Below are 22,124 nucleotides of genomic sequence, written 5' to 3'. Positions count from 1 at the left end.
ATATTCTGGATGGAGATTTAAAGTTAAGCAGCACAGTTATGTTGGAAATGCAGGCAGCATGTTTATTTTGTTTTTAATTAAGTGAAATAACTTAAATGGGGAAGGAATTCTGAGACATACCCAGCTACTTTGCTATTCTTTTTATGTTTTTTGGCTTCACATGATAAAAGTCTGTTACACTTACCCAACACATGGGAGGATGGAGAGTAATTTTTATAGCAGCTGTTGTGTCCCTCTCATTGCAGGGAAATAAAAAAGGCCTGTAGTTATTTATATTTGTGAGTGGCAACTATAGCCTTTTAAATTATTAGCTGAAACCAGAGCAAAATGAAAATCACACAAGGCTTACTTTTGGTCTGAAATTGTTTATTTCATTAATACAAGAAAGATGTGAGGCAACTTCCCACCCCTTCTTCCTTCCCTCCTTTTATCTTTTAAGAAAAAATTTTAAATAAAAGACACAGTAAGGAAGCAACATGGGAGCGTAAGTGACGAGAATCTTCTTTGTTCTGATTTTTTTCCTTCTATCCTAGCTTTTCTGATGCATAGTTTACAGAAAAATAAATGTATGCAACAGGGTGTATACAACAGGGAATTTTAGAGTCAATAAATACTTATGTTACTTATTTTTCTGTCTCAACTTTTTATGGGGAAAAAATTTCAAACCTACAAAAAAATTGCAAAAACAATCCAATGATCAGTCTATACCTATAACCTAGGTCTCCTGGTTATTAAATTTTGCCATACTTATTTCTCTTTCCACAAACATGTATATATGTACAATGCATATTCTTCTTCATTATTTCCTGATTCATTTGATATCGTGTCAAACATCATAATCGCATACTTCTAAATGCTTCAGCCATGTTTTTCCTAAGAACAATAGTATTCTCCTGCATTTATACAAAATGCAAAATCCAAGTTTACTTTTTCCTTAATCCTCTCTGTTACCTGTGTTTCATCAGCATCCAAGAACAAAGGAAGCAGTAAGGGGAATTATTAATAGCAGCCACCTACTTCTAAGTTATTCACCACTATGCATCTTACAGAAACCAAGTGTAAAAATGAAAGCTAGAGGTAGGTTTTCAAACCAAAATAAAGTAATTGATAGATAAGGCCCCAATGTAATCCTACATTAATGCAGTTTTTTAGATATCACATATAGTTGAACTTTTTTCCCTTGGCTACTTATTCCGTCTTATGTTGTCTCAACAAAGAATATATTGGTATTTATTTTATGTAAATTCATAGACTTTCAGAGTTGGGAGGATCTTACAATGTATGTTGTATAACTCACTTAATTTATAGATAAGAAGAACTAAGATTTAAGGTCTTATGACTAGAAATAAGACTAGAATCTAGTTTTCAAATTCTCACTGAATTTTTTTTTTTGTATTATGTCAGGCCACCTCCTCACAAGTCCTAGTTGCTTATACTGGGGTTCTCAATAAATAAGAAGGGTGAATTTGTGAGAATACTATACCTAACTAATGTTCTCTCTTTTCATAAGCAACTTTGTATTTATGCAATTTTCTATCCCCACAAAAGCATCTTTTATTTATGTTGAGGGTAATTTGTAAAATCATTAAGGACAGAAGACTTCCTGTTTTAAAATGGCCTTGTAGATGTGTACTAAAATATTTTCAGGTAAAAAAATATGATATGGTTGTTGGAATGTCATTTATGGTGCGCTTTGGGAGAAAATTGAGTGGATATATGAACCAAAGTTAAAAAGTATTAGTATATATAAAAACAAGTGATGGGCATATGGAAGAAGTTGATTGCACTGTTTTTATCTGTGCTGCAAATGTTCACAGTGAAAGGTTACTACATAAATAATAGCCTAGTAAAGGGAGCAGTATCTCTCTTCTCTTGAATCATCTTAGAATAGGAAGGAGAATAAGAAACAGAAATACAAGAGATTTTTGTAATCCTAAAACACAATATGTGAGGAAAGGCTCCCTGATTCAGTGAAGATCATGTAAGTGTGTGAGTGGACCCTAAGTGTCACCTGTGGTTGCATATCCCCAACAAAGCGAGACCAGGCTTTTCCAAAGCATCACTCAATATTAGCACTTTACTTATGAAGTCCTCTGGGAAAGATTAATTTAGGGTTGTTGTACCAATCCAAATTGGATTCAATATAAAAGCAAACACACATTTTTAACATGCCAAGTTTCAGGGAATTTAGCTCTCATGAATCCTACTATCACAAGATATTAAGTCAACCAAGAAATGAAAGGAGAACCTACAGTTCAGGTATTGGAAGTGAGAGTAGAGTTCATTGATCTTTAAAATTAAGACTAAAACAAATGGAGAGATTAAGTTTTACAAAGCAGAATATGAATGCGTAAAATCTTTATGGTACAGTAATGATCTAACTAACAAAAGTTGGAAGGATGAGGGACAGAAATGATGTAAAGTAATATAAACCACATGTTTTTCAACAACCTGTCAAAATATCCTTTAAAACCAATAATTCCAGTAAGAGTAGTATGAAAATGGAGTAAGGTAAGAGGTATGCAGAGAGAGAGAGAAAAAGACTGAGACTGAGACTGAGAGAAATAATACAATAGACCAAACTGGATGGTAAAGGAGAGAAAAAATTATAGCATGTTAAGTTCGTCATCACTCATGCTATCTCAATTTGATAAAAACCACATATATATGTATACACACGTGTGTCAGGTGTGTGTGTGTGTGTGTGTGTGTGGGTATCAGGAGTTGCAATTGATGGTATTACCATTTTTAATTGGTGGCCAGAATAGACCTCACCCAGAAAGTGAAATTTGAGTAAAGATCTGAAGGAAATGATCTGTACTCAGTAATCATCTGGAGAAATGGTATTCTTTCTTTTTTTTTTTTTTTTTTTAAGATCTATCTATGCCTACAAGAGCTGGAATACAGGCCAGAGATGCGGGGGGTGAGAGGATCCGCCAGAGACAGAGTAGGGAACAGAAAATGCAGATTGACTGAAATACACTGCTGAGGGGAGCAGCGGGCTAGTGTGCCTCACCATGTGGGTTTCTCCCTGGCCGGCTGGGGATCGAACTTGTGCTGCAGAGGCTGTTGATTGCTTCATAGTGCAGTGCTTAACCCCTGCACCACCAGGGAGGCCCTGGAGAAATGGTATTCTAAGCTGAGGTAATTAACTATTGTAAAGATCTTGAAGGAAGAGTATTGCAATCAAGAATCGGGGAAAAGAGTCTGGGGGGCCTAAAGCAGAGTGATTGAAAGGGAGAGTCATAGGAGATAAAGTCAGAGAGATAATAGAGCATTTGATAATATTGCCTCAAAGGAAGTTAAAAGGACTTTGACTTTTGGGCCTCCCCTGGTGGCGCAGGTAGTTGAGTGCAGCGCTTTGAAACTTCCACAGCCTCTGCAGTGCTGGTTATATGCCGGCTGGCCGGCAAAGATCACACATGGTGCGGCAGATCTCTCCTGTCACGCCAGCTTCTCCCCTCAGTAGTGTATTTCGTCAGTCTGCCTGTTCTGTTCCCCACTCTGTCTCTGGTGAATCCTCTCACCTTCCCGCCTCCCGCGTATCTGGCCTGTGCCCCAGTTCTTGTATAAATAAATAAATCTTAAAAAAAAAAGGACTTTGACTTTTACCAAGAAATAACTACTAGAACAAAATATTAAGCCTTCCATATTATCAGAAAAAGACATGGATAACTAAAAACAGATCATTTGGTAACTGTTTTTTAAAAGAGCAGCAATAAAAACTGCATAAAGTTTTTATAACATAATATTTGATAACTAAAAGGAGATATAAGTTATATTAATAAAAATAAATACAGTAAACTTCCATTTTAATAAATTTAAACACAATAAACTTATTGAAAGAGTTTCAGGTCATGAAGAAACTCAGGAAGGATCCCAAAATCAAAGAACAATCATGTGCAAACTCAAAATAATACAGGGGTCATGATCTTAATATTAGAGAAGACAGTACAAAAAGCATCACATTATGGTTCATAGGTGATGTGGTGGTGGAATATTTACAGGGACTGCATCTGAGGGGAGAAATCAAATACTGTAAAATTATGAACAACAATGTAAAAATAATTTTTAAATTAATGAAAAAAGAAATGAATAGGGAATATGCTCAAGGAGCATTTTGATTTCTAATTAAGATTTTAAAAAGCATCATATTAGGAAAAAAGGAATTAATGTCATCTCAATTTCAAAACAAACAAAAATCTAGATAACATTTACTGAGCGCCCATTCTATGCCATGTTCTGTTCTAAGTACTACTCATTTAGTCCTCTCAGCAACTTTATATGGTAGGTATTTGTATTAGTCTTTGTCCATTTTTCAGTGAAGAATCCAAGGCACAAGGAGGCTAATAAACTTGCACAAGGTTGCAGTTAGAGTACATTACTGCATCAGAATCCGAACACAGACAGAATGATTACAGATTCTATGCTTGTAACCATGGTGTATTTTGTTTTTGAAACTAACAGGTGTGTGTGTGTGTGTGTGTGTGTGTATGTGTGTAGATGAAAGACTCTAATGTTTATATGGAGAAACAAATAAGCAAAAAAAAAAAAAAAATAGCCAGGAAAAATGTTAAAGGAGAGTAATAAAGGAAATTAGCCCACACGTCCAGATGCTAAAATGGAAAGCTAGAATGTTAGAAACAATGTAGTTCCTCAGACATGAGCAAACATCATTTGAGCTGAATAAAAGTTTAAAAAATTCAAATTCATATAGGTATATAGAAAATTGTAAAGGTAGCATTTCAAATAAGAGGGAAAAGTTAATTATTGATATACGGAACAGCTATATTATCATTAGAAGGGTATTCATTGGATTTCTGCTTCTTAACTTTAAAGAATTAATTCACTAAGATTAATTCTTAGTGAATCGAAAATTTAAAACTGGGGCCTCCCCAGTGGCGCAGTGGTTTGAGCACAGTGCTGTGGAGCTGTCCACAGCCTCTGCAGTGCCAGTTCGATTCCCGGCCAGCCAGGGATTCCCACATGGTGAGGCAGACCTCTCCTGTCTCACCCACTGCTCCCCTCAGCAGTGTACTTAGGTCTTTCTGCCTCTTCTGCTCCCTGCTCTGTCTCTGGTGAATTCGCTCACCCTCCCGTGCCTATGACCTGTATCCCAGTGCTTGTATAAATAATCTTAAAAAAAAATTTTTTAAACTGAAAAACTAAACTAGAAGAAGCCATGGAAAAATTATATAATATTCTCAAAGTAGAGAATGCCATTAATATACATGATGCAGGCCCCTTAAACCTCAAGGAGAATTTATCAGTGATAAACTTGACATAGAACAAAAATTGAATGCCTACAAAAATACCATAAACAAAGTAAAAAAAAATTCCAGTATTTTGTTGATAAAGGGCTAATTTTCTTAATATTTCAGGAAGTTCTACAAAATAATATTCAAAGATCAATAAATAAATTGAAAATTATCACAAAGGATATGAATATTCTTTTCCTAGAAAAGCAAAACTAACACTTAAACAGATAAATATATTTTTATTCTCACTTTTAATGCAAAAAATGCATATTACAACTATGATAAAATACTATTTACCTAAGATATTGGCAGGTCAAAAAGCTTAATGATACATTGTTTAGGAGGACATTTGTTATCAAATACTCATCTAGTGACTAAGAGTGTTCTTGTTGGCTATGTGAATTTGTATGACCGCCAGCAAGAGCAATTTGACAATAGCTTTTACCTTAACTCTCTCTTGAAGTGTTTTATTCTCAGACATCTGTGCTCACATGCAAGATGTTCACTCTAGTATCATGCATAATAATAATAATATAATCAATAAACAGTTGTAAAACTGTGTCACAAAATTTATGTAACCAATGTAAATGTAATTCCATTTAGTCACCAAAAACAATGAGTTAAGGAAAAGAAAAACTGCATGAACAGAGGGACTATAGCATGTTACTCACTTATATTTTAAAAAAATTCCACAAATACATGCATAGAGTCACAAGCTTATATATATATATATATATATATATATATATATATATATATATATACTTCATATATATATGCCAGCTTTGTCCTTCATGGGATACCTGGATTTAACCAGTTATCTCTGGAGAAAACTGAGTATCTGGGCCTCTGGGATAATAATAATATAATCAATATTATATTATTGGAAGATCAATATTAAGTGGAAAAGACTTGTTATTTTACTTAATTTTGGTACTTTTGACTTATATATTTTCTTTACTTATTCAAAAGAAATAAGATAGCCCCTTTTGCACAGAAGATGGAGAGCAATATTGAGACCAGACTAATCCTGATTCTAATATGTAACGCTTAGCAAGTTACTTTCCTTCTGTGAGTTTCAGCTTTCTCATTTGTAGAATAAGGAATAGGTCTAATCTTTCTTTGCCTTCCAGCATTAGTTTTCAAACTATTTCATGGAACCCGAGGATTTTTTGGGTCCCCTTATGGGCTCAAGCAGAACATTGAGATTGTAGGATTTCCCAGCACACCCATCTTTAAACAAGAGCATCCCTGGATCTCTGAGTATGATTGTTTTCAAGTTTAAAAAAAAATTATAGTCTGAAATTGACAGTTCATAGTAAAGGCATTGTATATATTAAAGATTCTCAACGGTGTCAAAACACATTACTGTGTCATGATCAGTTACAAAGTAAGCCTCAAGTAATTTTAAGTGATTATTTCCATTTTTTAATCATTGTCAGCCGCACTCAGATTTCTATGTACTCTCGAGTTAGAAAGGAGGTGGAAATTTGTGTGGGGAAGGATAGAATTGAACTCAGTGGTGAGCTTAATGTAGTATATGCACATGTGGATTTTCAATGTCATACACCTGACAGGTATATAATGTTATAATGCAAAGCAATGTTACTTAAGTTAAAAGGAAAAAAAAAAAAAACACTCTGGGGGAAAAAAAAAGGATGGTGATTAATGATATTCATAGAAGGGATCTAAAGTCTGTTGCATATCATAGTTGTGTTAAGGTATACATTATAGTAGAGTCTTAAGTGATTTTTCTTAGGGTTAATGGAGTGGGATATAGTAAGTCCTCACTTAATGTTAGCAATATGTTTTTGGAAACCATGACTAAGCAAAATAACATATAACAAAATCATATACTTGGTTTAGTTTAACTACATGGGTTAAGATTTTTTTTTTTTAATCATCAATGATACAGCAAAATGCAAATTCAGGTCCTGGTGTATAATACATAGCTCTGAGGCTAATACATAGCTCTGAGGCTAATACATAGATTTTTTTTTTTTAAGTTACTACCATCCTTCTTTTTTTAAATGCTTTCTGGGGGCAAGTAAAATAAGTTTGGCCAGTCAGAAACATGTCAGTATTCTCTCTGAAATTTAATTGTAAGAACCTAAATTCCAGGCCTACATCTACAATGACTTTCTGAGAAATTAATAAAAGCAAATACCAGTTTGAGTTATTTCCTTCTAACAATCAGAAGAGGCAGTGATTTGAACTCATGAAATCTGGTATGAAGTTGAAAACAGAGACAAGAGGAAGTGAAAATAAAGACCAGAAAAGAGTAAATTTTTGATACAACTGCTTAGTAACTGTCTTATACCTAGTAAAAGATGTATAGAGGATGTGCAGGTCTGAAAACCAGCAGGAGGAAGAAACAGAAAAGTTTAGTTTAGATTTAGTGGCACTGTAAGCTAATATTAAATGATGAAAAGAATCTGTTTGATATGTGCGTATGTAAATGTGTTTGTATGAAATCTTAAACACAAACCAAAATGCTTAATCACCATTATCTTAGGATAGTGGGAGTCTGTGAGGCTTTTATTTTCTTTTATTTGTAATTTTAAACTTTTCTACAAATGTTAAGTAATCAAAAACATTATTATATACATATATATGCACATAACATTTGTTGCTCTGTTCTGACAGTAGATGTGTTATTTTTGTACTTTCTAGGTGCACCAGAGGCTGTCTTCTTGGCAGAATTTGGGAGTTGTTTATTGCAGCACTGTTGTGCCCTCTGATGGTGAGTTTTAGCAAATCCAGTAATATCTATTATGAGCTTCCCTCCACCCCCTACCTTAATTCAGTGTTTCCCATTCTCTAACCAGCATATAAATTTATATACCATACTCTTTCACTTAAGATGGACTTAGAGAAAGAATGGAAGGCTAAAGAAGAGAAATAAAATTTGAATGAGGATTTAGTGAAATTAGAGGACATATCAGTGAAAAAAACTAATAGACCCCTCAAATTTTCATAGACCATGGAATATTATTTTCACTTATGTTTGAAAACTAGGGACATATTTACTATGAAAGCCATAGAGACACTATCTTTGGTATTTCCTAGTCCTTGGGTCTTCATATTATGGATAATAATCAAACACTCCAGCTCCTTCATGCCACTCAATCTTAGAAGCAATTCAAAGTCTGAGACCTCCTGCTCTTGTTTTTTTTCTTCCCATAGACTCAGGACTATAAAACTCTTTTTTGATATGGGAAAAGATGAACAGCCACTTGGGAACTATATCTAGTCTTTGTAAATGTATGAGATGTTGCCAACTGGCAATGGTATCTAAATTTTAGTTTTTATAGTAGTAGAGGAGATATATTTATAATTCTTGTCAGTATTGCACATATACACTTTAGATCATTTGCTTGGAGTTCACAAATATTCTTTTGTGTAAAGTTTAGTTTGAGAGAACTAATTTCAACCTTATAAACATTAATTCATATGTAGTGTCTTCAAAAGAGCATCGTGCAAATTTATAAGGACTCTTGAAAATGAAAAAACCCCAAATGAATTATAAAAGCCCTAGGAAACCATTTATTTAACACTAGATATTTACAGTATTATATAAGACTCCCCTCCCCGCAAAGCTGTTTAATTATCTGACTTTATAGAGATGCTTGTATTTGCTAACTCTTTTAAACTTGCAGGAAATATTTGTTTCTGATTATCCATTTGTAATATGGAAAGGTTGAAAAAATAACCACAGTGAAAACAAGGAAAAACCTAGCTTTCTTTTTCCTCTCTTAGAAATATAGCAAACTGATAAAGTAATATCAATACATTAATTAAAAGGCAATGCCAAGGAGCACTTTGTTACAACTGAGGAGACAGTTAGGTTTTGTTGCTCTTAGCCAATATGTATGCAGTTGCTATGTATTCAGTGTCAGTGTATATCCATATATATTTAGTAAGTTATATAGAGAGTATCCTTCCTTGGGGAATGGAAAGTTACTTCATTGGTGCTGCCCAGGAAATTCCTTACTGACCAGTTAAGAATACATTCCTGGGGGTGGTTGAAACCATGCTGACGCTAGATATTGAATCATGGTGAGCTTAACACAACTGTCTCTATTTGGGGACTGTCATTTTCTTTTTAACACTATATAGCAAATTATATCAATACTTAGTTGTTTAAATGAATAGCAATTCTTTATTAGCTCACATTTTTGTGCATTAGATATTCAGGACCATTTTATTTAATTTTTCAATTTTTCAAAAAATTATTTATTTTTCTTACATTGTTATTCATTTTTTGCAAGTCATGAATAAATCCCCATAAATTTCTCATCACCCATGAAATATCTTCATAGTCTCTTGTGCTCTTCCCTCCCCTGTTTTAACCACTCTCCCTCCCCCTCCCCTGCTGTATGTCTTAGGTCTTCAGTTTGCCTGCAAGTTTTCTTTCTTGGGGGACCATCTTTCTCTCTCCCTGTATTCCTACTATGAGTGAAACCATCTGATATTTTTCTTTTCCCTTATGACTTATTTTACCGAGCATAGTCTCTTCTAACTCCATCCATGTTGCTGCAAATGGCATGAGCATGAGTTCATCTTTTTTAATTGCTGAACAGTACTCCATTGTATATATTCTTCTTGAGCCATTCATCCGGTTTTGGGCTCTTAGGTTGTTTTCATATCTTAGCTATTGTGAATAATGCTGCAACAAACATAGGAGTGCAGGTTTCCTTTTGAATTAATGTTTTTGTGTCTTTTGTGTATATTCCTAGGAGTGGAATTGCTAGGTGATATGGTGAATCCATTTTTGTAATTTGAGGAATGTCCACACATTTTTCCATAGTGGCTGGACCATTTTGCATTCCCACCAGCAGTGTAAGAGGGTTCCTTTTTCTTCCCATCTTCACCAGCGTTTGTTGTTGCCAGAATTTTTAATATGGGCGGTTCTTACTGGTGTGAGATGATATCTTATTGTGGTTTTGATTTGCAGTTTCCTAATTATAAATGATGTTGGCCATTTGCATTTGTATAGTGCCACAAAAGACCCCATATAGTCAAAGTATCCAGAGAGAAAAGAAGAAAAATAGAGATATTCTAATAGATATTCTATTTCCTGCCTTTAAACTATACTACACAGCAACATGGTGTTAGAACAAAAATAGAAACACAGACCAATGGAATAAAATAGAGAGTCCAGAAATAAACCCATTTAAATATGGATGGCTAATCTTTGACAAAGGAGCCATAAGCATACAGCGGTGAAAAGAAAGCTTCTTTAACAGATGGTGTTGGGAAACATACATAGCTACATGCAAAACAATGAAACTAGATCCATACTTATCCCCATACACAAAAATTAATTCAAGATTGATTAAAGATTTAGATATATGACCTGAAAACATAAAATACTTAAAATATAGGGGATACACTACAGGACATTAACCACAAAAATGTGTATTTGGGGTCACAAACCCAATGGCAAGGGAAACAAAAGCAAAAATAATTAAATGGGACTATATTAAAGTAAAATGCTTTTGTACGTCTAAAGAAACCATCACAGAAACAAAACAGCAACCTAGAGACTGGGAGAAGATATTTTCCCATCACACAGAAAAGGGGAAGAAAAGAAATACACCATGGCAAGATGATAAGCCACTGGAATCATTAATCACATAAAGTTCAGCTTTAAGTAGCTCTGAGAAAGCACCATATATGTATGTATGTGTGTATATATATATGTGTGTATATATATATATATATATGTATGTGTGTATATATATGTGTGTGTATATATATATATGTAAACATATATATATATATTGTATATATATATATGTAAACATATATATATATATATGTTTCCTTTTTGTACTAGTTACCTTTCATAATGAGTCCTTAAGAAATACAATCATGGGGCCTCCCCGGTGGCGCAGCGGTTGAGCGTTGGGTTGCGAAGCTGCCGGCGACCTCTGCAGCGCAGCGGTTCGATCCCCGGCTGCTCCCCGGCCACCGGAGGAGGGTCCCACATGGTGCGCAGACCTCTCCTGCCGCCCGCTGCTCCCCTCAGCAGTGTACTTCGGTCCTTCTGCCTGCTCTGCTCCCCGCTCTGGCTCTGGTGAATTCTCTCGCCCTCCCGCGCTTCTGACTGTACCCAGTGCATGTATAAACAAAACAAACAAACAAATAAATAAATAAAAACATGCCTCTATTAAAAAAAAAAAAAAGAAATACAATCATGTTCATAAGATGATATTTTTAGAGATCTTATCCATTATTTTAAACACCTACCAAATTTCCTACTATAATTTTTTTTTAAGATTTATTTTTTCTTTATACAATAGCTGGGGTACAGGCCAGAGGCATGGGAGGGTGAGAGGATTCACCAGAGACAGAGTGGGAAGCAAAACAGGCAGGCAGACTAAAAGCACTGCTGAGGGGAGCAGCGGGCGAGCCAGGAGAGGTCTGACGCGCCAATGTGGGAACCTCCCTGGCCAGCCGGGAATTGAACCCGCGCTGCAGAGGCTGCGGACAGCTTCACAGCGCTGTACTCAAAGCACTGTGCTCAACCCACTGCGCCAACTACTATGAATTTTTATAAGCAATTTTTTAAGAATTCGCTAAGTAAAAGATTTGTACTTTATTATTTTTTGCCTACTTGATGCCTCAAAGACTTTTAAAAAATTTTCCTTCCTCACCCCCAGTTATCTATTGTACTTGCATTTCTCTTCTTGGTCTGGAAAAGTCCCTACCTTTTGTTTTAACACTTAAATCTGTTGTGTTTTGTCTCTCAGTATTCATATTGGATGTCCCATAATTTCTTAAGTTTCTTTCAACACAATGCTGCAGAATATAGATTATTTTATTGAGAGCCTGCTCAAAGCAAAAGATGTTAAAAACCATCCAAAGAGCTTCTTGATGCAATTTACACTTAAAAATTATATTTATCTCTAGAGAATAGTAGCTGACAACTGTCATTAGCTTATAAATGCCCATTGTGACTTTACTGCAACCAGTAGAAATTTTATATAATGTTAAAGCTGAAGAATTTTGGTAATGGGTCTTCTTTGCTTGCAAACCAATAAATCTAACATTTACATTACAATCTAGTGTATGGGAAAGATGGAGAACTGGGAATTTATTTCAATAGCAATATTATAATAAAGGTTTGCCAGTTCTGAAGTGTGCTATTCCATGCAGAGTTTCTAAAAGCTTTCATATTTCATTCCTTTGAAAGGCTTCATGATGTGTAAAGGAAAAGTTAAATGGGTAAGAAAGATCTTGATTTTCTTTTGACTTTGTCGTATTTTGAAACCAACCCCCAAGTACTTACTTGTGAGGATTTAGTGAAATCTTCCATAATTTTTATATTTAGGGTTCGCAAACTCCTATCTTTTATTTAAATTCGGTTTTCACTACTTCTTGAAAGCTGTGCTTGAATAATTTTTCAAAGTTAGAAAAGGGTAGTGTAGGGGTCTACCACAAACAACTTAATCACCTAATTTTATTGCCCGTTGACATTAGTGTGTATAGAAAAAATAGGAACATTCATGTTAATGCCTCTGACTTTAAGGAAACATAGGTTTGCTAAGGATTTTTTTAGAAATAAGGAAAAATGATAAAAATTTTCAAATATCAGCTATTTCAAATGGGTAATGCATTGTATGTATTAAGTTCATATTATAATTTTTGGCCTCTCCTTAGGAAACATAGACTACCTTTTTGGAAGGAATAAGTAAATAGAGATTTCTGACTTTGCTTCTTTTTTATGTAAAAATTTATATTGTATATCCATGAAGGATTAATTGGTATGGGAATTGCTGCCTTGTCACCAACTAGAATGCCAGCCATAATATATGAAACTACTGTTCTTAGACATTGGACAGGACAGTACTGTGATTTTTGAGGGAAGAGAAATAAATGAGTTAAACCTTATAACTCAGCTCACAGTCTGAGAATTTAATTCTAAACCTTAAGACCAGGCTAGGACATCTTCAAAGAATATAGCAATTGCCAGGAGCTGTAAAATAAATAGTGGTATCTTAAATCTCAGTATCAAACAAGACCAGATCATTTGACTTTCCTCCATCCATAGAGGAGAAAGATTACTAAATATGAATAGTTAGTAGAAACTTCTTCAAAAACCATGCTTTAGAAGTACACCCAAACTGATCCTAGGTGAAGAATTTTCTAGACTTGGTATAAAAATCATTTTTGAAGATTTGAAAGATTCAAACTAATATGCAGGTATCTTTACTATATAAGAACCAGCACTCGACAATGTAAAATTCATACCTAATCTCCAATCAAAGATTGTTAGGCAAGCTGGTATAACCCCTGTGTAAAAAGGTATAGTGATACCTCAAGAAAATAAAAATGCAAATTCTCTTTGACCCAACAATCTTGCTATTATTTATCCAAATAACATGAAAAATCTAATATAAAAAGATCTATCTACACCTATGCATGTAGTAGCACTTAAACCCAAATGCCCTGCAACACATGAATGGATAAACTGAAGTATGCAGTCATTGGAATATTATACAGTTGTGAAGAAAGATGAAATGGTGGCACTTGGGCCAAAATGGATAGATCTTGAGGTGATTATGTTGAGTGAAAGCAGTCAAAAAGTGAAACACGGGGCCTCCCTGGTGGCATAGAGGGTTAAGTCTCAGCCCTATGAAGCTATCCATAGCCACTGCAGTACGAGTTCAATCCCCAGTCAGGAAACAAACCCACATGGCACAGCAGACCTCTTCTGTCTCGCCTGCTACTCCCCTCAGCAGTGTATTTCAGTCAATTTGCCTGTTCTCCCACTGTCTCTGGTGAAGCCTCTCATGCCCCTGCACCTCTGGCCTACACCCCAGCTCTTGTATGCATAAATAAATAAATCTTAAAAAAAAAGAAAGATTTTGGATGGTCTCAGAAAAAAGAAGATAATATTTAGGGGAAAGAGTGAAGGGAATGGTGGAGGGAGGCAAATAGGGTATGGACATGGGTAGTTTGGTGGAGGATATATGTATATATATTTATATATATATAACAAAAATGGATAAGTGACTTTAATAGGCATTTCTCCAACAAAGATAAATAAAAGGCCAGTAAATACATAAAAGGATACTCCATAGTATTTGTCAAAACCACAAGATACCACTTCTTACCCATTAGGATGACTACTATTAAAGAAGTGGGAAAAAAGTATTGGCAAGGATGGTTCAGCAAATCTACTTTTAAATATAAAACCAAAAGAATTAAAAGCAGGGATTCAGATATCTGTACACCAATGGTCATAGCAACATTATTTGCAGTAGCCAAAAGTTGAAGTCAACCCATTGTTCATCAATTGATGAAAGGATAAACAAAATGTGTTCTATACGTATAGCCTTACAAGAGAAAGAAATTCTGATACATGCGACGATAAGAATGACCCTTGAAGAAGAAAAATTTGCTGTTTGAAATGAATAGTGGCATAGGTGGAGTTAAAAAGAAGACTATAAAAAGAACTTTATAATGAAGTTGTTTAAAACGAATGTAAATAAAAAATATTAAAAGCAGCCAGAGGGAAAAAGAGATGTTATACACAAAGAAACAAAAATAAGAAACTTCTAGGTAAAAAAAGGTAAGAAACTTTGCTAGGTATACAGCTGGGTGTGTGTGTGTGTGTGTGTGTGTGTCTGTGTGTAGTAAATGTGTGGTGTATACTTATCATATATACAAACTTAGCATATTATATACAAATCAGAAGACATAAGTTTTTTAGAATGCTGAAAGAGGTGAAATTTGTCAACCTCAAATTTTTTACAAAACAAAAGTCTTTCAAAAATGAAGTTGAAATAAAGACTTTCTCAGACTTACCAAAGGATGACTACTGTTAAAGTCAGTACATTTGTATAATAATAAATGTTTAAAGGAAACTCTTGAAGCAATTGGAAAATGACACCAAATGAAAATTCAGATTTATTCTAAAGGAATGAGGAACACTAGAGGGTAAATGTGTGTGTAAGTGTAAAATATTTTTCTCATTTTAAAATTTCTTTAAATTCTAATCTGTTGTCTAATCAATAACAAGAATAAATGTATTGTGTGGTTTATAACACATAGATATAAAATGTATGAGAATGATAGCACAACACAGAGGGAATGGGATTGTACTATTATTTTCTCTTCACTATACCTAAAGTGATATGATATTAAGGTTAACTGCAATAAATTAAAGATACATATTGTAAAAGCAGGGTTCAGCAGACCCAACCAGCCTGCTACTTACTGTAACAACAAACAGTATGGTTGGAGTACAACACTGACTACTTTTTCATGTATGACCTATGGTTGTTTTGCACCACAGTGCAGGATCTATGTTTGCAATAGCTATCTTATGCCCCACAAAGACTAAACTATTTAATATCTAGCCCTTTACAATGAAGATTAGACAAACCTCCTATAGAATAACCCCTATAAATGAAAGGAATGATAATAAGAGATTTAAAATAATGTAGAGATTAAATGTAATCATAAAAGATATTCTGTTAATCTAAAAGATGGCCAAAATAGAGGGAAAAAGTAGAAGAAAGAACAGTTAGGTTGGGAAAGTAAGTTACAAAATGGTAGATTTACACATAAGTACTTTTAAAATGTATTAAAAGCAAACAATAGAGTACATATTTGAATTAAAAGGTACAGATTGACACATTGGAGAAAATAACGAAACCAATTATATGCTGTTTATAAGAAGCCCACTTTAAATATAAAAACATGGATAGGTTAAAAATAAAAGGAGGAAAGGTATATCAAAAGGCATATGTCCATACAAAGACTTGTAAATGAATAATGATAAAACCTTTATTCATAATAGCCAAAGACGCAAAAAAATCTAAGTAGCAATCATCAGCTGAATTATGGTATAGTCATACAGGGAAATACTACGTAGCAATAAAAATGAATGAACTAATAAATACAACAATGTGGATGAATCTAAAAATCATTTTGCGGAGAGAAAGAAACCAACACAGAAGAGTATTGCTATATGATTTCAGTTATATAAATTCTAGGAAAAAAATATAATCTGTGGTTATATTATAATCACAGTCAAATCAGTGGTTCAGTGGGATGAGGGATGAGGTTCAATGGAGTTGGGATGAGGTCTGATGGAATTTTGGGGGTAATGAAAATGTTATTCATCTTGATTATTGTGCTAAAATTCATCAGATGTCCATTTAAAATAGTTACTTCTTAAATTTAAGTCATAAAAGAATTTAGTGTGAAGTTCTTTATGCATTATAGGTCTTATAAATTGTTGCATTAGGCAAAGAGATAATAAGTAAATAACTGCAACTATGGAAAATTTGATTACTTGAGAATCTCTAGTACATTAATCTACATATATTTCCTCTTCAATTTTGAGATATGTGAATCCTTAGAAAATTCATGGAATATACTTGTTGATTCTTTTTTTAAAAGCTATTAAAGAAACATTGCTTACGTATCAAGCAATGTGCTAAGTATTTAAATGGTTTATTTATTCCTCACAGCAACTCTTACTAGTTAGGGATTAAGCCCATATTATATGTGGACAAAGTGAGACTCAGAGAAGTTTTATAAAATGCCCAAAGTTTTAGAGTCAAAATTTCACTCCAGATTTGACTCCAAAATCTGTTTTTCCTTCTTCAGTATAACTTATGATTAGATGTTTGTTTGCTTGCTTAAAAAAAAAAAAAAACTACTTCAAAATTTATTTAAAAAAATATTTATTTGAAAATTTCTTTGAAAGTTATTTTGACATGTTTTTTTGATTAAAGCTCTGTAAATCAAGACTATTGAGGAAAATGATAAGGAATTGTATGTCATACCATTGTATAAAATCCTTTCAGCTATATAACTTATTATATTTCCCTTAATAACCTAAACTTTCTTTGAAAATATTTTAATAACAACAACAATAGACACCATTACTATAAAAATAGTGATAAGGTGGCTTTAACTTGCAATGAAATTTAATTATATGATTGGGTCTTTTTCATTCAGATGTGACAGTGGTCTACCAGAATGGTTTACCTGTGATATCTGTGAGGCTACCATCTCGGCGTGAACGCTGCCAATTCACACTCAAACCTATCTCAGACTCTGTTGGTGTGTTTTTACGACAACTGCAAGAAGAGGATCGGGGAATTGACAGAGTTGCTATCTATTCTCCAGGTACAGTTAACCTTATTATTTATTCCCCTCTCTGCTTTCCCCCAATCCACTTATACACATGTTGTTTCAGAAGAAGCCCATATGCTTAACTTTAGAAAATGCTTTTTTTGGCTACACAAATGTCAGGAGAGAAAGTGATTTCTCTTCCAGTGGTTCTCAGAATATAATTGTTCAATTTTAGCAAATGTACATACACAAAGAATCTCATTCAAAAACACCACATATAATGCTGTGGGCAAAAATGAACACTCAATCACATGTTTCATTATTCAGATCTTTTATCATTACCTTAGGCATAGAATTGTTTTTTCATTAATTGAATCTTTATCTCTAGAGATATTAAGTATTAGGACTTCTTTTAAGATCTTCTTAAGTCTTTTACATAAAAGTTTACCAAACTAAAGACGTATGTGATTTGAAAAGAATATATTAAAAATATATATATAAAGTAAGTCACTAAGAAATCCCTATTTGATTTGACATCCATTTCATTTAAGTGCTTTATATTTCTCCCATTTTTACCTTGAAAAATGTTAAGAAACATAGATTAGTATAGTAAGTATCCATTTACCCTTCATTTAGATTTAACATGTTAATTTATCATTTTTCTATGCTTTAAGTATTTCAAATATACTTAACCTCAACTCATCTAGTAATATAATTAATAGACAGGCTTGGTGTACTTTGCTAACCCTACCCTACTTAATTATTGGCAACTGATTTGTGACTATAAGGAAAAGTACCGTATTAGAAAACATTGGGTTTTTTTCCCCACTCACACAACTTCCTTTTTAGACAAATATAAAACCCATGCAACTCTCCCAGTGACCCTAGATTTCCAACTGACACCTGTAAGCTATGTAATTATTTCATTTGTTCATAAAGTTTTGCCAGAAAAAACATATTCTTAAATCACAAATTGAAGGCTATGAAAACAAGGTGTCTTGGATAATATAAGCTTTGTTTAACATAGACTTGGGGATGAGGCTAAAAGTTAACTGAAATTTAGCAGATATAATTTTTTAAATCTGTTTTGAAGATTGCTTTTTTTGTGACCATTCTTGAATAATTATGGGCATATGCAAGTTTCAATTTTCACATTAAAATTTTTCACAGATGGAGTTCGAGTTGCTGCCTCAACAGGGATAGACCTTCTCCTCCTTGATGACTTTAAGCTGGTCATTAATGACTTAACATATCACGTACGACCACCAAAGAGAGGTAAAAGAAAGCTTGATGTGATCAGAAAAATGTACGAAGAGCATTAAAAAGAACTAAATATTCCCCTGGATAACCTTGAGAAACAAATAATATTCAAAGAACTCTGAAAGGTTTACATACAGATCAACTCATTTCAATTGAAGAGTGGATTGAATACCTGGCACTTCATTAGTATATTGAACCAGAACTTAGATTCTACCTAAATACCAGAATGCTTTATTACATGATATTGTTGTTGGGTTTCACATAAATGAATGTTCTCCATAACTTAAGTTCCTTCCCTATATACAGGCTAAAAGTCAAATTACTTGAATTGTAGGGGAACCTTTATACAAACTTTAGAATTCCCTGTAATTTTAAACATTTGCAATGGGAATTTATACTTTTCCCCCTTTTGGTGTCTCAAGGTCAGCAGACTAAAAGTCAGTTGTGTAATAATAGTCCATAGGAACTTCTGACATGATATGCTTTTGAAAAAAAAAAAAGTGAGGTACTTGTCTAGGGTGCAGATTTTAGAGTGTACCCAAAAACTCATTAATCAAAAGTTAAGTAATGTTTTATGCACTATTTTTTAAAGCCAAAGTAAATACCAAAAATCCACAATGAACGAAATATCAAAATTTTAAATAGTATTACTGATGTTTCTTTTCACCCCAGGATCTGCACAGTACTGTTGCTAACTATCCCCCTAAAATACCATTTGAATTGTCTTTTTTGGTCACTTTTCTCAATTTACCCATGATTATCTCTGTCAATGCTATTGTTAAGGCTCCTTCGTTTATTACTGCCCCCTCCACCAGCTCCTCAGACATCCTCTCTTTTCTTTGACAATTGTATTTAATGTAGAAATGTTTTGAGTGAAAGCCCAAGTATTGAAGGCTTCCAAAATCTGATCGACATCTACCTTTTAAAGTTTTGTCTTTCCCTTTGACAAGTTACCTGCTTTTAACCCTGTATTCCTTTGTTGTGTCCTGAACTATGCCCCATTCTCTGCCGTGTCTGTTTGCTCACCTTTTCTCCACCTAAGTAACCTCACTCCTTGCTTTTTAACCTCCTATTTCCTTACATCAGAATCAACATCAACTCCTTCATGAAGTTTTGAATGATCCTAATCTCCCAGCCAAGAAGAAGTGATTAATCTCTGAATTCTCATTCCTTTGCAGATGCTCTAAGGGAAGACCTCTGTTCATTTACCCCATTGACTCAGAGGGTCATTCTACTCAGAGGGTCTTCTATAATGAGTTAACATGGGAACATTGATTCTCTTCTGTCTTCAAGCTAGTTAAGACAGAACTGGCTTTGAAAAAAGGAGGTTAAAATCTAGTAAATAGAGTAAGAATGGAAAAACTATCCTTAAGTTAGTGAGAATCTGCTGATTCAGATTTTATTAAGTTAGAATAATTCAACAATGTACACCAGGGATTGTTAGCTATGTATTAGCTATGCTAACTTGTTTTTCTTCTTAACTCCCACATTCTTTTTTTAAAATTTATTTACTTTATTATTTGAATTTTGGGATTACATTGTTATTCTTCCATATGTGCATATGGTCCACTCAACCCCACCAACCACTCATGCCAATATTCCCTATTCCCTTCTCCCATTCCTGCCCCCCATTCCCTCTGGTAATCAGAATTTTTTCTTTGGTGTTAGGCACACAATGGCACCAGTACCTGAAGTGGGGAGTCCTACATTTAACATCAGCACTGTTCAATATATACACATACATAGTGCAAGCTACTTATGTAATTTAAAATTTCTAGTAACTATTTTAAAAGTTATAAAGAGCGCAGGGAACTGTGGTGATGGTGCACGGGTGCCTTGGGGAAGGAAATTCTATAGGGACTCAACCTGATGGGGTAGGGAGAAGCAAATATTGTTTAAAAAATAAAAAAGTAAAATAAAATAAAGAAATAAAAGTTATAAAGAAAAAAATTTTGAAACCAACACCCATCATCATATTTTTGGAAGTCAGAATGCTACAAATGAGGCTATAGGTAAGGTAAACATTAAGAAAAATAATGCAATTAAGAAATAAGCAACATAAATGCTTCATTTGGAGCAACATGTTAAAAACTAGTAGCGAGATTTAGAACTCACCTGATTATCACGCTTATGAAAATGCTAATCTATAATTCATCTGTGGTCTTACCATTTTAATCAGTGGTATTTTTTCCTTTACTAACATTAAGAAAAAATATATGTGCTTTCATATTTGCAAATACAATAGTATAAATAAAAATACCATTATCCTAATAATCATCGTCCCCATATAGGTTCCCCCTTACCAACTTTTATTTATTTGTGTTGGGCCTCAGTATCATGCTCTGTAGGGCATGAAGTTATGAGAATGAATGAAACAATAAAAGTTTAAATTATTTTATTTAATATCCTCTTCTGTGAGTAGCATGTGTTTACAGAAATTTAAAAATTATGTTTTGAGGATTTAATAAAAAAATAAGTTGAAATCAGCTGTCAAAGAATTTTTTTTTAGGCCAGAGGCTTGGGTTGTGGGAGGATCCACCAGAGACAGAGTGGAACAGAACAGGCAGATTGACCGAAATACACTGCTGAGGGGTGCAGCAGGTGAGTCAGGAGAAGTCTGCTGTGCCATGTGGGTTGCTTCCTGGCCCGGGTATCGAACTCGTGCTGCAGTGGCTGCGAATTGCTTCATAGGTCGCATCTTAACCCCTTGCGCCACCGGGGAGGCCCTGTCAAAGAATTTTTTAAAGAAAGCACCAGAAATAAAACTTTTGTTTTAGAATCTCTTTAGCCTTAAATGTGATATTTTGTTCAACACAGAGTAAGGTCAGCCTTTTTCTAAATGAAAGTAAACCATAGTCAGAATTAGTCATGTGTATCAAATATTCTTCAAGGATGTCCTTTAGTGCTGTTATTACAGAAATTCAATGAATAAAAAAATTCAAAGTAGGGCAACAAATTGTATTAGAGGAGAGTTGATATAGCATCATTGTCCACAATTGCTAAGCCATGGAACCAACCTATGTGCCTAGCAATAGACAAATGATTAAAAAAACATATACTCAATGGAATATTACATAACTATTTAAAAAAAGATGAAATTGTGGCTTTTGGAACAAAATGGATAGACCTTGATGTGATTATATTAAGTGACATAAGTCATAAGGTGAAAAACAAATATTGGATGCTTTCCCTCACCTGTGAAATATGAACAGATAAAAAACACTGGCAAAAATACAGCAAACACAAATCTTGTAAAAACAAATATTGTATTTACAAATTTGAAAGCACATATATATTTTTTCTTCATGTTAGTAAAGGAAAAAAATACCACTGATTAAAATGGTAAGATCACAGATAAATTATAGATTAGCATTATCATAAGCATGATAATCAGGTGAGGTCTAAATCTCGCTACTAGTTTTAATATGTTGCTCCAAATGAAGATTTATTTCTTAATTGCTTATTTCTTAATTGCTTTATTTTTCTTAATATTTACTTTAACTA

The 22,124-nt window shown here is 33.8% G+C and overlaps 1 protein-coding gene across 1 annotated transcript in view; it reads left to right on the top strand.

The window, feature by feature from the left end:
- MCU (mitochondrial calcium uniporter) overlaps positions 1 to 22,124 on the top strand; it is a 133,581-nt gene that overhangs the window by 97,532 nt on the left and 13,925 nt on the right. The window contains exons 2-4 of the mRNA XM_054690574.1: positions 7,932 to 8,001; positions 17,244 to 17,414; positions 18,531 to 18,635. Coding sequence (XP_054546549.1) covers positions 7,932 to 8,001; positions 17,244 to 17,414; positions 18,531 to 18,635 — 346 coding nt within the window. The remainder of the gene's footprint in view (positions 1 to 7,931; positions 8,002 to 17,243; positions 17,415 to 18,530; positions 18,636 to 22,124) is intronic.

The sequence above is a fragment of the Talpa occidentalis genome, unplaced genomic scaffold (genome assembly GCF_014898055.3).
Source record: "Talpa occidentalis isolate TD23 unplaced genomic scaffold, MPIMG_talOcc4v2.1 talOcc4.8, whole genome shotgun sequence".
NCBI lineage: Eukaryota > Metazoa > Chordata > Mammalia > Eulipotyphla > Talpidae > Talpa > Talpa occidentalis.
Note: the sequence above shows the minus strand (reverse complement) of the source record. Positions and strands in the feature narration are given on the sequence as shown.